General features: G+C 43.8%; 1 protein-coding gene across 2 annotated transcripts in view; it reads right to left on the minus strand.

Annotated features, from left to right (window-relative positions):
* IPMK (inositol polyphosphate multikinase) overlaps positions 1–13,536 on the minus strand; it is a 36,495-nt gene extending 22,959 nt beyond the window's left edge. Inside the window, exons 1-2 of one of the 2 annotated variants that reach the window (XM_027692993.1) lie at positions 9,207–9,292; positions 6,458–6,546 (exon numbers count right to left, since the gene is read on the minus strand). In XM_027692993.1, coding sequence (XP_027548794.1) covers positions 6,458–6,476 — 19 coding nt within the window. In that variant the 5' untranslated portion in view covers positions 6,477–6,546; positions 9,207–9,292. Of the gene's footprint in view, positions 1–6,457; positions 6,547–9,206; positions 9,293–13,415 lie in introns of those variants that run through there. The other variant, XM_027692994.1, reaches the window with a different exon arrangement.
* Positions 13,537–13,562: the final 26 nt, after the last annotated feature.

Raw genomic sequence — 13,562 nt, forward strand, 5'->3', positions numbered from 1 at the left:
AAGCCAGCAGCCAGAGTGTTTTCATACAAATTTTCTGCCCTAAGAATAATTTCTTTAAGCAATTCCAACTATTCAAGCTTAAATTATCACTGAAATTACTGAAAGTGGAATGGTAGAACACGAGGACAAAAGGGGAAAGAAGCCAGTATGGCTGTTCCACTTTGTGAGACCATTCAGCCTTACTCTTTGTTTCTGGAAAGCGACCTGATCCCAGCTGAAGATTCCCAGATAGAGGCAAAATTTAATTTTACATTTCAAAGAGACAGAAATGGGATCCAAGTCCTAACAGACATATGTTGGGTTGTTTTTCCTAGGACCTTAAGACGCAGCCCTCAGAAGGAATGTACTGTAGCACCACCCTGCTGGTGCAGACTGATGGTAAGTTTAGTCACTCAGAGACAGCACCACCACAGTCCACACACATTTCCATCCCCTCCCTGGCAGCAATGCCAGCATACAGCTGGTCCCACAGCCTGCTGAGCACCTTAAGATGGCTCATTGCCTAAGTGCCAGGCCAAGGCACTCCATTTAAACTGCCAATTTATAGAACCACAGAATGTTAAGAGTTGGAAGGGACCTTAAAGCTCACCTAGTCCCAACCTCCCATGCCATGGGCAGGAACACCTCCCACTAGACCAGGCTGCTCAAGGCCTTGTCCAACCCTGGCCTTGAACAGAGTCAGGGTTCGGGAACCTCCCTGAGCATCCTGTTCCAGTGTCTCACCACCTTCACAGCAGAGAATTTCTTCCTAATATCTAACCTTAATGTTCCCTCTTTCACTTTGTACCCATTATTCCTTGTCCTATCACTCTTCCTAATGAAGAGTCCCTCTCCAGCTTCCCTGCAGGCCCCTTCAAATACTGGAAGGTTTCTTTGAGGTCTCCATGCAACCTTCTCTTCTCCAGGCTGAACAGCCCCAACTTTCAAAGCCTGTCTTTGCAGGGGAAGTGTTCCAATCCCCCTAGTAACTTGGTGGTCTCCTCTGGACTTGCTCCACCAGTTCCATATCTTTCTTGTGTTGGGGACACCAGAAACGTATGCAGTGCTCCAGGTGGGGTCCTCACAATAGCAGAGGGGGAAAATCACCTCCTTTGACTGCTGGCCACATTCCTTTGGACACAGCCCAGGATTCCCTTGGCTTTCTGGGCTGTGAGCGCACACTGCCGGCTCACGGCGAGTTTTTCATCAACCATCACCCCCAAGTCCTTCTCTGCAGGGCTGATCTCAATTACTACACCACCCAACCTGTAGGTGTGCCTGGGACTGCCATGATCCAGGCATAGGACCTTGCACTTTGCTTTGTTGAACTTCCTGAGGTTTTCACCAGCCTGCCTCTCAAGCCTGTCAAGGTCCCTCTGGATGGCATCTGTTCCCTCCAGCATGTCATCAGTGACAACATTCTCATATTACAAGCCTGGGTTTTTAGGTTTTGGTTTTTTTTAAATCTGGAAACTAGAATTCTTTTTGGAGACTAAATTTATTTTGCTTTTCTTTCAAGGAGGCAACCTACACTTTCCTCAATCCCATACTGGCAGCTCACCAACTGTATCTTACCTTTAAATGAACTTATAACGAATACAGTTTTTTCTGTGCAACACTAACATGTATTTAGTAAGTGGATCCATATTCTGACACATTCATAAATGAATGTATCTTAATTCAATTTAACATATTGTGCACTTTAAAACTGCATTTTTGCTTAATTTTCAGCCAGGTCTACTTTCAGGAACAAACCTTCCTCAAAATGAGGTTGCTAAGAGAACTGGATTTTTTCCCCCACTTACTTGAATGACATGGACTGTAGGCTACTCAGGCTGTTACTAACCCCACCCAGCAGTTCCACGATAGCATCAAATTGCAATAATGGCCTTTTACTGTCTCCATTTATGAGGGTTTCTTTGATGTATTAAAGCACGTTGTAGTTGATTCTGTGGTACACAATCCTCAAGGAGCTCCCATACCCTTCTAGGTTAACCTACTACTGGCATCGTTTTTGCTGCAGAGTGCAAGAATCAAAAAAAGGTCATACTTTTTAAGTCTTACTGTCCTGGCACAGTCAGCTTTCAGTCATTTAATAGTGAAGAACAAAAAACATGTTTATAAGACAATAGTACGAACTCAGCAGATTCTTACAGTTCCACCCCATGCTTCATCTCTCTTAGACAACTCCTCATATGAAAAAGATCTGAATACCAGTTGCCAGTATTTCACAACTTGGTCAAAAAAGCCATTTTGTTCTCATTAGTTAAGAAATACTGTGTGCCCTTCCTTTTACTACAATACTTCTACCCTGGCTCATGGTTTAGAGTGTGAGGCAATGTCACGTGCTCATTTGGGAACTTAAGGTTGCCTATTTCCCCAGCAAAACAGGATCATTTCTAGACAGTTTCACAGCAGAAGGACTAATGCCAAGTGCAGGAATGGACTGTATCAGGACGTGCTTGCTATGTTTGCCAACAGGTAATTTGTACACTTCAGTACCACTGTCTCTGCTGATGATGAGGCAGATCTGGATGTACCAGAATGAGGCAAGGCTGAGGATGACCTTTTGGGAGACTGAGCTACAGCTCTGAATGTGGTAGTAATAAAAGGCATGGGTGAGGCATTGCATCTCCAAAATAAGATGGTAAGAAAATCGTGCATCCTATTTTTTTGTCCATACAAGACTGAAAATCAGAACCTTAGCTGGAGACATGATCACATGATAATGATATTTTAGTACACAATAGCAGCATGATGCCATCATCCACTCCTTTTTCAGCCAAGGAAAATCATCTAAATCAAGACTATAAAACCAGTTAACGGAGTTTACAAAATAGGGTAATTCAACCTGACACAAGACGTATTTTGCCTCCCCAATCCCTTTCCTTTTCCGTCACTAGCAGAGCAGAACACAGGCTGCCTGACTGTGATTTGTGCTATGTAGGCTGAAAGGGGGCTGAGCCTCAGGAGTCAGTTCCTGCAACTCTGTGCAAAAGCTTCTAGGCCAAAATCCATCTTTCAGGCTGCTGGCTTGATTTTTTGCCATGGAGGGGGAGGGAAGTCACCACAAGTCTTCTGTACTGCCTGAAGCTGCTGGAATACTAATTAAAATTAGACACTGTAGAAAAGAACATTTCTTCTCTGTAACCACAGAAGCACAAGGAACTGTGGCTTTGGGAACATTAACACAACTGGGTCTCCACTAACACGTTAGTCTCCAGTCACAAACTCAAAGACTAACTGTTACAAAGGAGTCAGCAAAAGCTCCACAAGCAATATTCATTCTGCCTTGTGTCAGGCTGTAAAATGAGTTAGTGCATTCTTTAGGGGAAGCAAAAGAGAAAGACAGGCCGTGGCCCTTTTGAAAGCTGCATTACAATGCATCCAAGAAAAGTTCAGAACAACTGCATAGGCAACCATGAAACCATTCGTTCCTAGCTTTCAAGAGCCTAACTCTCACCTAACCAGTGTAAATCTCTTTTACGTGCTGGAGCTATTTGTGTCTCTTACATCCTGGCTTTGTTTTCAGGACACGTAACAAAAGTGAAAAACATTTTCTGTTATCTCCAGTGGCAACAGCTTCCTTGCATTCACATTTGATGTCAGCAGGGCTCAAACCCTGAACTTGGAATACCACTACAGCAGTTAACAGATCCATTACTTAATGGCAAAGGGTGGAAGATCTGTTATCCAGAAGGGCCAGGTGATTAGCTCAATTATCTTTTCACAATGCTACACGGGGTCAACCAGCTCCCTTGGTTCACAAGCACTGGCCAGAGGTAGGAGGTTGCCAGAGTTGAGCTGGGACTAGGAAAACCCTGTCCACCTTTTTATTCCAATCCCCCAAAATTACCCTTGCACTTGGGACAAGAGTATCTGAGAATTCAGGTAAGACTTGCATTACAACAGCCTTGGAAACCTTATACTATTGCAATTATATATTATTTGGAGCCATGACATGGCAACACCACTAAAACCAGCTATGACAATTTTGACACACAGCAAACAGGAGCAGGGTGGGGGTTGGGGGATGGTGGGGAAAGAAAGAAAAAGGAAGTTGTCCATGCTGCAAGAGCTTTCTCAGGACAGTTTTTGGCAGGCAGCATAAGGGGGAAAGGTGCACTACTCATACTCCAAGTATCACACAGTCACCACAGGAGAGCAGAAGTGCAATTCAAATAAAAGTTTACAGGAACATTTATGGATCTGTGAAGCATTAAATCTCAGTTTATTAGCTGTTGCATTAGCAACCTCGAAAACTTCAGTAGGCCATGCTCAGATCACACAGTAAAAGGTTTACAGCCCCACCAAAGCCAGGATCAGAAGTGAAAGAGCTGCCACTTCAAAACACTTCAGCCACCTTCTCTTGTTCTGCTGAACATAGGAAACACTCCATCTCTTAGTGTTTAACAGCTTGTAGGAAAATGTAGTCACAAAGGTAACCTCAACCACTGTAAATTCCCTCTTCATCAGTTTTCATAGAATAACCACCCTCACAGGGAAAAATTTCCTCCCAGTACTGACTCTAACCCTGCCCTTGGTCAGTGTGAAGCCATTCCCCTTGTCCTGTCACTCCATGCCCTTATCCAAAGTCCCTCTCCAGCTCTCTTGGAATCTCTTTAAGCACTGGAAGAGGCTCTAAGGTGACCCCAAAGCCTTCTCTTCTGCAGGCTGAACAATCCCAATTCTCTAAGCCTTTCCTCATAGCAGAGGTGCTCCTCTAATCATCTTGGTGGCCTTGGTCCAACAGGTCCTTCCTGCACTGGGGACTCCAGAGCTGGATGCAGCACTGCAGGTAGGGTCTCAACAGAGCAGGGCAGAGGGGTAAGCCCTCCTTGCAGCCCAGTCCCTTTCCTTTTGTGCCACAAAAGCAGCTGCCCCTCTTTAAAGCCTGACATTCCAGCTTCCTCCCCCTCTGCAGAGCACCAACAGGAGAGCAGTTTCTGCAATGCTACATTTTTGACACCATAAACTAAGGAGAGCCCTGTGCTGAAGAGGACAGCCTTTTAGACAGGGAGAGCTATGCCAGCACAGAGTGCTCCTGGGCACAGCCCAGCATGGCTGAGACAGGAGCTCCATACCCAGTTAAGCAAGGGGTTTACCTAATTCACCTGTACTAACCTTTGCAAAGGATGCTGTTCTCACAGTTCCAACTCATCTGCCACGAGATCACTGTAGGAGGCCTAATAGGCTTCCTCCCTCTCCCAACACTGCTGAACTAAATCAGACCATTTCAGCACAGATAAACAGGCCCTGGCATAAAGCACACTGAGGCCAAATTCCAAAACACACTGAGGAGCAGCTCACTTCCGTGGATTTCTTTGCATGCTTGTGTAGGCAGCCTACCATAAACACACATAAATTGCCTTTTACCAATTTATTCTCTTTAATTGAAAAGGGTCTCTACTACATTTTCAAACAACACTATTTCCCTGTTCCCACATCTCTGTATACTGCTCCCCCCTGAAGCCCCCTTCAAAGGTGGAGTGTCCCCACCTACATGTTCTAACAGAGCACTGACATTAGATAGAATCAACTGATCAGCAGTGTAGATAGTCCTTAAAAAACCACAACCCTTTTACTTCAATTTGTTTCGTTCTCTTGCTGCTCAGACCTATTGAAAACAAAGTATTTTGTAGTTATTCAAGCTTAAAAAAACTCCAATTTCTTTCACCCAGATAAGGGTACTAGAATACCTGCTAAAACACTCTGTGTTTATGCAGGTAGTGTTTGTAAGGGGTTCATGCCCTCAGGTACAGCAAGGGAGTTTGCAAGAACAAAATTAAAATTATAATAATATAATTTTTAATAATTTTTTAATAATTTTATAATTACTCAGATTTGCAGAACTCAATAGCAAGTGGACATTGCAGCTAGAAAGTCACACTCCAATGATAAGTTAAGCAATGCACAGTAAGTTATTAACAACAACTACAAACAGCTCATTGTTCTACTACATTTTATCATAAAGGTATTCACGATAATCTTGTCATGCTCAATTCTTCCCCTTCCTCATAACACAGAGTCATGGCAAGCCCCTTCCCCATCAGCAGCAGAGGTAAAAATTTGATTTACTCAGTGAATTAATCTCTTAAGAAAAAAGACCTGTACTTAGAGGGTGGGTTGGTTAGTTGGTTTGGTTTTTTAACGGCTAAACTGAAAATATACTATGACAAAAGCAGAAAGGTAACCTGGCAGCAGACTGAGTAGGAATTACTTGAGAGATTTCCCAGTTTTCCACTTTGGTAGAGACCTCTGAAATTCTTCCAACCCTCCAGCTGCCACCCTCTTCTGAGCAGGTTTTGGATCACTATTAGTATTTGCACTACAGTGTCTTGTTCAAGTTTCCATTCCAAAATGGAAGCCCATTTTGTTTGGGCTCTACCAGTAAGTATTCAGCTTCATGTTCAACAGAAAATAACCCATCAATAACCATGGGAAAAACTTCTGGCGATTCACTGATGCAGACTTTTACCTCTGTCATGTTCACACATCCAGCTGCAAGCAAATCCAGCAGTTTCAGAAGAGAAGATTTTCTTGGTCTAAACAGAAGATAATATCTACCTGGTATCACGTTAAATATATCAGAGTTCTAGTCAAAGTTGTCTCTTAATGCCTCATTATCTTCTATGATGACACATTCCCTGCAGCCTTCAGCTCACAAGCACTGACTGCCTGCTGAAATTACCACTTCCTGGTTCCTGGAAGACACTTCTGCTTCAGATCTGTGATAGCTGCTCTCCAGCTGACTCATGCAGCTGAAACTGAGACATGCTCATCTTCTTGCCACCATAAACTACAGAGCTTCTCAGTTACTTCACACAAGGTTTGCTTTACTGTAAGTAAAGGTACCCCACTTGTTTCTGACCCAGGTTCTGGGGTACTAATCTTCATTCAGGACAGCGTAAGGTGGCATACAAAGGGAGCAGTAACTGATCTACCACTACAGAACAAACAGTTCTAAGACATATGAAAAAACAGGGGCAGAAATGGAGAGAGAAAAAAATCACAATTAATCCACATGTACTACTGGACAACCTTCTGGTTTGATCTTATCAACTGACCTGCTGTCTAGCCCTGACAAAGTGAGAGCCTGGGACTCAGTCTTGTTTCACTTACTTCATTTCTGCACTGTTTCTCACCATCTCCTGTACCTGATCACTTTGTAAACAACTCCCTGCCTCAAGCAGTGGTAATATTCTCCTTCCCCCCTTCTCTGGAGGCTCATCAGCCTACTCCAAGGTGATAACCTCTTTTTGATTATAGCCCACAACTGGGTTAAACTCAGTCACCAAAGCAGGACAGTCTCACTATTGTTCCCATTGCTTATCAGTTTAGTCACAAAAACTGGCAGAAGACTACCAAGACAAGGAAGTTTTGCCATCTTTTAAATAGGTCAGATCGGTTCATCGATGTCCTAAAAGCACCATCACAGTACAAGGTTAAATGGTAGAAATGGGAAGGAAGGAATTTCCATCGTGGCAGCAACGAGAGCTAATGGATCAGCTCAAGCTGTATATGAAACTGTGCCTTACCCTAAACCTCCCAATCCACAGTAAACCTCATCCTGTAACAACCATATGTAGTGATCAGCTGTCTATAGCCCACATCACATGGCTCTTGTCTGACAGTAAACATGATTGCAGTTAATCGTTGAGAAGCGACAAATCCCCAAGACCTTTCTCCTGTGTTCACCTACATGACACACATGCATTTGCTTTCCTTCCCTCCTCCCACAAAAATGCATTCTAGTCCATGCAAAGCTCATCATCCCTTTCTCTGTTACTTTTCAAGAGTTGCTCAACTCCTTTCCAAGACATTTCAGTGTTAGAAGCAACCCAGCTTTAGAAGAATTGAAGTTAACTTTGCAAGTTACTAGCATTGAGACCTGACTTCTTCACAGTGCAGTAACAAGGGCACTAACACAGACCACTTTCTCAAAGACTTTGTCCAGGGTCTTGCTCACAGCTTGTCACGTGAGTCTAAGCTTAAATAGGCAAAATGATAAAGTCTCTGCTGTGAAAGGTGTATGTCCAAGCAAAGCCTGAGCTCACCCCTCTTACCTGCTGGCTTTAGACAGGGTTAGCATGTTACTGTCTGTGCCTCAGGATTTCAGAGAACAGTCTGGCACCCAAAGAAGTCTGTTAAAGCTTTCTCCTTTTACTGAAGAGTTACCATTCAGGCTGGACGGCATCTTTCTTAACCTCATCTCAATGACAGTCATTGAGAAACCTCAGAAATATATTTACATTTAGATTTAACTGGCTCCTCCTAACTCAAGAGCTGCTGTTCTGTTCCATCATGAGAATTCTTAAGTAATGCTAGTACAAAACACACAGTTTGCTTAAAGCACCTTGCTTAGTTTGTTCTCATGTGAGACAGTTCCACAAAATATGCAAGATCTTTTGATAACTTAAATTAATACCCTTTTACGGAAAAAAAAACAACAAAACCAAACAAAACTCAAATCAAAACCATCAACAAAAAGAGGGACCTCTCTCACCCTGCATGAAGATTTATACAGTTCTTCATACCTAGTAAGCCATGGAGAGAGATGGCATATCAGTCTGATACAGAAAAAAAAATGTGACAGACTATCACAGGCAGGTAGGACAGTACAGGCTCTAAAAACAGTTTACTTCCACAAGACAACAAGCAACAGCTTTCCTGGTCTGGTGTTGTTAAAGTTACTGATAAAGCAAATTGAAGATGAGCAATAGGAAAAATACAACAACTAAAGTTAAAACAACTGGAGAGTTTTGCTTTTTATTTCATTTTAAAGGAGCTGAGTTTTAATACAGTGACGAGAACAATACTGCTAGCAGTTAAGCCAGACTAAAGTAGAAAACATCTAAATTTAAATGTCAGCAATTGAGACACTCAGCTATACGAGAAAGTTGGGATCAAACATACAACCCTTTAATCATAGATGGAAGACAAGGCTTTTCAATAAATCTTAGATGCTGTGAAAACTCCGCTGTCCCATGAACAAACAAGCAAGCTTAAATCCAAGAGTGAAGTAGGTCTGGCATGGGGACTGACATGCAAAGAGGAGAAAGTTCTAGACAGCACACAGACACCATGGCAGGGCTGTTGGTGGCACAGCATTCTGATATTTAGGTTGCACTTTCCCAACTGCAATGATAAGCATGTGCTCCTACAGGAAGCCCACCCAGCGTTTCACCTGCAGCAAACCACCTCCCCCTGCACTGCAGGACCCTCACCTTATTGTAGAACTCCTGCTCCCTGGGACCACGAGGTGGTGGCTGCAACTGCTTCAGGACAGTCCCATCTGGATGCTGCAGTATGCCTAGAAGAGAAACATTTCCTTCAGGGCTTAGTTTTAAGAGGTATGGCCTTTCTTTTTCCCCCCAGGAATAGTGAATTCACCACCGAGGGCAGCCTATTTGAAAAGCTGTACTGCTTCCAGTGCACAGACAGGAGAGTCAAAATTATCAGTCCCTACACATGACCCTTTGCAGAGGTTTGCTTGCACTCCTCTATTTCTAGCCATTGGATGATTTTCTGGGTCTTATTCTGCTCAAGGCCAACACAGTAATGGAATTTGACATTAAAAGTTCCACCCCCAAAACCCCACCATTAAGATTGCATAAACACTCCCTTTTAAAATAACTCATAAATTATTTTTCCAACAATGCCAGGAAGTTAAAAGAGTATCACATTTAATGCATTTCTTACTATTAAAACAGAAATAAATGTCGTGTGGATGTACATCTGTACTAGTGGCACGGAAAGAGTATGTCTTTATTACTAGAATAAAGTACAGCACTCCATGCTATTTGTATCACCCATAATTACAGTACAGAATTTCACCTTCACCATGCCTGCACAAAAAAACCCTCGAAAATATCCTCTTGAAACAGCTTTAATGACTTTCCAGTCATCAATATTTCTAAGTAGCTGCATAAGACATGCAACTGAGTATCCAAGGGTACTGAAGAGATGGATGCAGGCAAGAATGGAGAAAAGTAACTACAATCCTCTGAAATGTGCACCAAGTTTCAACATCATCAGTTGCAAGGGAAAAAGGAAAACCCACTTCTGGAAATTTTTTTTTCCTGGGATTTATTTGGAGCTTTTCAGACAGTAATCTATTTTGTTTAGAAGGGAAGCAAAAATGTCATCCATATCCAAAATAGGTTGCACTTTCAGCTTACTGCTTGAAAAAACAGAAAAACGAGCCAGGAGCTTTGTGTCCCAAAGAGAGTTTGCAGCTGTAACAGCAATTGTGTTTTCATCTTTTAAAAAACATTATCTATGAATGGGCTCTGTTGTGCAGCCCTGGAAACTAAATAAAATCTTTAGAGACCAAGATATTTACGTTAAAACAACCACCAGATGTAGAATAGTTGTTTCAGTAGTTGGTTATACCTAAGAGTGGCTTTTAAAGTTTGCATAAAACAGCTCTCAAGTCATGTTTCTTGCTCAAAGTTGGATTTTGTATACTTTCCAAAACAGGAAAAATACTGCCACATAATAATAATGTGCTGACTACCACAACATCTTCAAGACACAATAGCTTGTGTCCCCCTCACCCTTCTGCATGTGCTGGAAACCACTCTGCAAAGTGCACCAAGTATTTGAACAGCACGTGTTCTGCATGCAAACTGTTAACAATCACAACATTAAAACAGGTTTTATAACACATACTCCTCAAAATCTGCATTTTGGCTTTGATGATAAGACAAGTAGACAACCTACAAGATAGAAAGACCAGACAAAGATTCCTGGAAATAGGATCCATACACTACTGCACTGATCCATATTACTTGAAGAGTTTAATATAAACTGATGCAAAAGGTTCCTCATTCTCTGCATTTCTTAAGAGACTCGAGCACCTACTCAGTCACTGTGACCAGGGCAGGCCCAGAAACCAGTCACATTACAACACTCACCACGAAGATGTTATTGTAGATCATAGGGAAGATTATGGAGTTTACAACAAGCAGAGATACCATCATCTGCAGATCATAGTAACATAACAATGTTGGCCATGGATTGGCCAACCCCAGGCTTCCTGGGGTTTTTCAGCACAGATAGGGAGTAGTATTGTACATGGATAACCAACTTAACATTTCTAAAGCAGCAGCAGAACTATACAGAAAATAAAATCCTGAAATATCTCACTAACATTTCTCTTTGTGCCTGCAAAGCTTGTTACCATTCTGAAACACAAAGCTGCTGCAAAAATAACCAATGCAGTTGTATGTACTCTTCTAAAGAAAACAATCTCAAACAATCCACGTGCTTCACTGAACTATAGACAAAACCTGCTTGGCACAAATATGTCAAACATTTACTTTAGAGAAGATCCTCTGTCCTCTAAGGGTATCTAATAAGGACAGACCAGTATGTATGAGCCATCTTAACCTAAGCATCAGGAAAACAGCAGCCAGAGTTAGGTTTGTGATCTGCATGAGCAAGCAAGTAACTCTGAAGGAGAATGGCTCCTTTACCTACAGAATCCCACTAGTGGCTTGGGAACCCCCAGTACTGTGAAGTTATAGGCACCAAAGCGCAGTGGGAGGTCCTATAAGGTGGCATATCCCATCAGGTCCTGTCTCTTAATTCCTACTCGCCTATGGAATTAAGCCACAACCCAAGGTGGTTACTATACTTAATACACACAATTTATCTGGGGGAAGCGCTACTGCACACAGCATTCAACAAAAGGCCAGTCACAGTGTCCAAAAGCCAAATGTCTACATGGGCATGTAGAGGGAGGCTGTGAGAGGCCTTTCTTTGCAAGGCAGTAACAGTCACAGAGAACAAAGGAAAAATGGAAAGGTTATTCAGGAGGAGGAAACCCTATGGCAAAAAAAAAAATTAAAGTGTACTTTAACTAAAGAAAAAAAATAAAACAGTTAAAAATACTTTGGATACCTTTAAGTCCTCTGAGTGTTTGTATGTGGGGATAGAACGTCAAGTTACAAAAATGAGAGAGCTGTGAGTACCAGAGCAGCTTTGATCTCCAACATAAAATTTCTAAGATGAGATCATCGACCACGGTGGTACCTCTGCAGGAAAATCTTGGTCTTGTCCATGAGATGTAGTGGAGTCAGCTTTACCTAATCCATTCGAGTTGGCCCTCACAATATGATCACCTGCGCTGTTCAATCCAACAGTAATAAAACTGATGTGCAAAAGACAAAACTCCCCCTGCAGTGAGCCTTTTTTGCCTGATCCCACCTCACGTTATGATACATGAATAAGACAGACATACAGCTTCAAGGATCCAACACACTTCCATCAACATTTTAATGCACCAGCTGCAGCAGGGGCAAGGAACAAGAATTACTTTTCTGTGGTTATCAGCAGCAAGACATGGCATGGGCACCGGCTGTAGATAAGACAAACTCAGAATTCCCTTAGTGCTCTAATTCCATTCACTGATAATTGAAAGGGTTCTGAAGTTCAGCCCTTGGCAGGGCAAAGGAGAAGAATGACTTTTCTGTCCAGATTATCAGCAGCAAGACACACCATGGATGCAGGCTGTAGATAAGACAAACTTACAGTACCATTAGTGCTGTAATATCACTCACTGATGGTTGAGTGGGTTCTGAAATTCAGCCCTTGGCCTATTCAGCAGGGGTGGTTCCTACTGACAGGGTTCAAAGGCAATATGACAGCAAATACTTGTTACAGCTACTCTCAAAGTGCACACTGGGAGTTGAATGATTGTGTACCTTCCACCCGGCTCAGAGTACAGCAAATGTGATGTCCTGGAAGGGTGAGAAATGCCATTTGGCAACATTAACTTGACCTCTCGCTTCGGCACCGACCACTGTCTATTTCAAAAGGCCCCTTCCTGAGGACTGCCAACACCTCAAGGTGGAAATAAATTAAAATATAAATTTAGAGCTAGTGGAGGTATACTTAAAAATGCTGTATCCTCAGGGTATTTGTATTATTAGACTGCTTACTATCCATTGCTTCAGACTGATCATCAAATCATCAACTAACAATTGCTTACTAATATTTTGCTGGAGTTTCTGGTGGCCACAGGTTTCGGAGTTCCCTCTATATATGTTTCCCATTATATATGTTCTGAGGGTACTAGCATGCTGTTACTTGAATCACCCCTCCCTCCCCTCGCAGGGAGGCCTCGGCCCCTCGGCCCTGCGATGGCCCCGGGCCCCAACACGGACACCGCAGCACCCGCCGGCGGACAGGGGCGAGCGGAGCCGGCGAGCCCTGCCTGCCCTGCCTGCCCTGCCCGGCGCCGCCGCGGCCCCTCCCGCCCGCACCGACCCTCGCCCCGCCGGCGGGGCGTGAGGAGAATCGAAGCCAGATTCGCCCCGGCACAGCCGGTCTGTGAGAGCCCAGGTGAACGGAGGGCGCGGTGGGGGGAATCCCCTCGCAGGTGGCCCGACCCCGCCCGCCGCCCGCTCCCCGCGCCCGCCGCCGCTCACCGCCTTTATCCTTGCCGTACATGTGCCCGGCCACCTGGTGCGACAGCGGCACGCAGCCGTTCAGCGCCCGCCGCCGGCCGCCCCCCGCCGCAGCGGGGCCCGGGGAGGCGCCGAGCACCGGTTGGGCCGCGGCCTCCTCCTCCTCCG

Source organism: Neopelma chrysocephalum, unplaced genomic scaffold (assembly GCF_003984885.1).
Source record: "Neopelma chrysocephalum unplaced genomic scaffold, ASM398488v2 Primary Assembly neopelma1_89, whole genome shotgun sequence".
Lineage (NCBI taxonomy): Eukaryota > Metazoa > Chordata > Aves > Passeriformes > Pipridae > Neopelma > Neopelma chrysocephalum.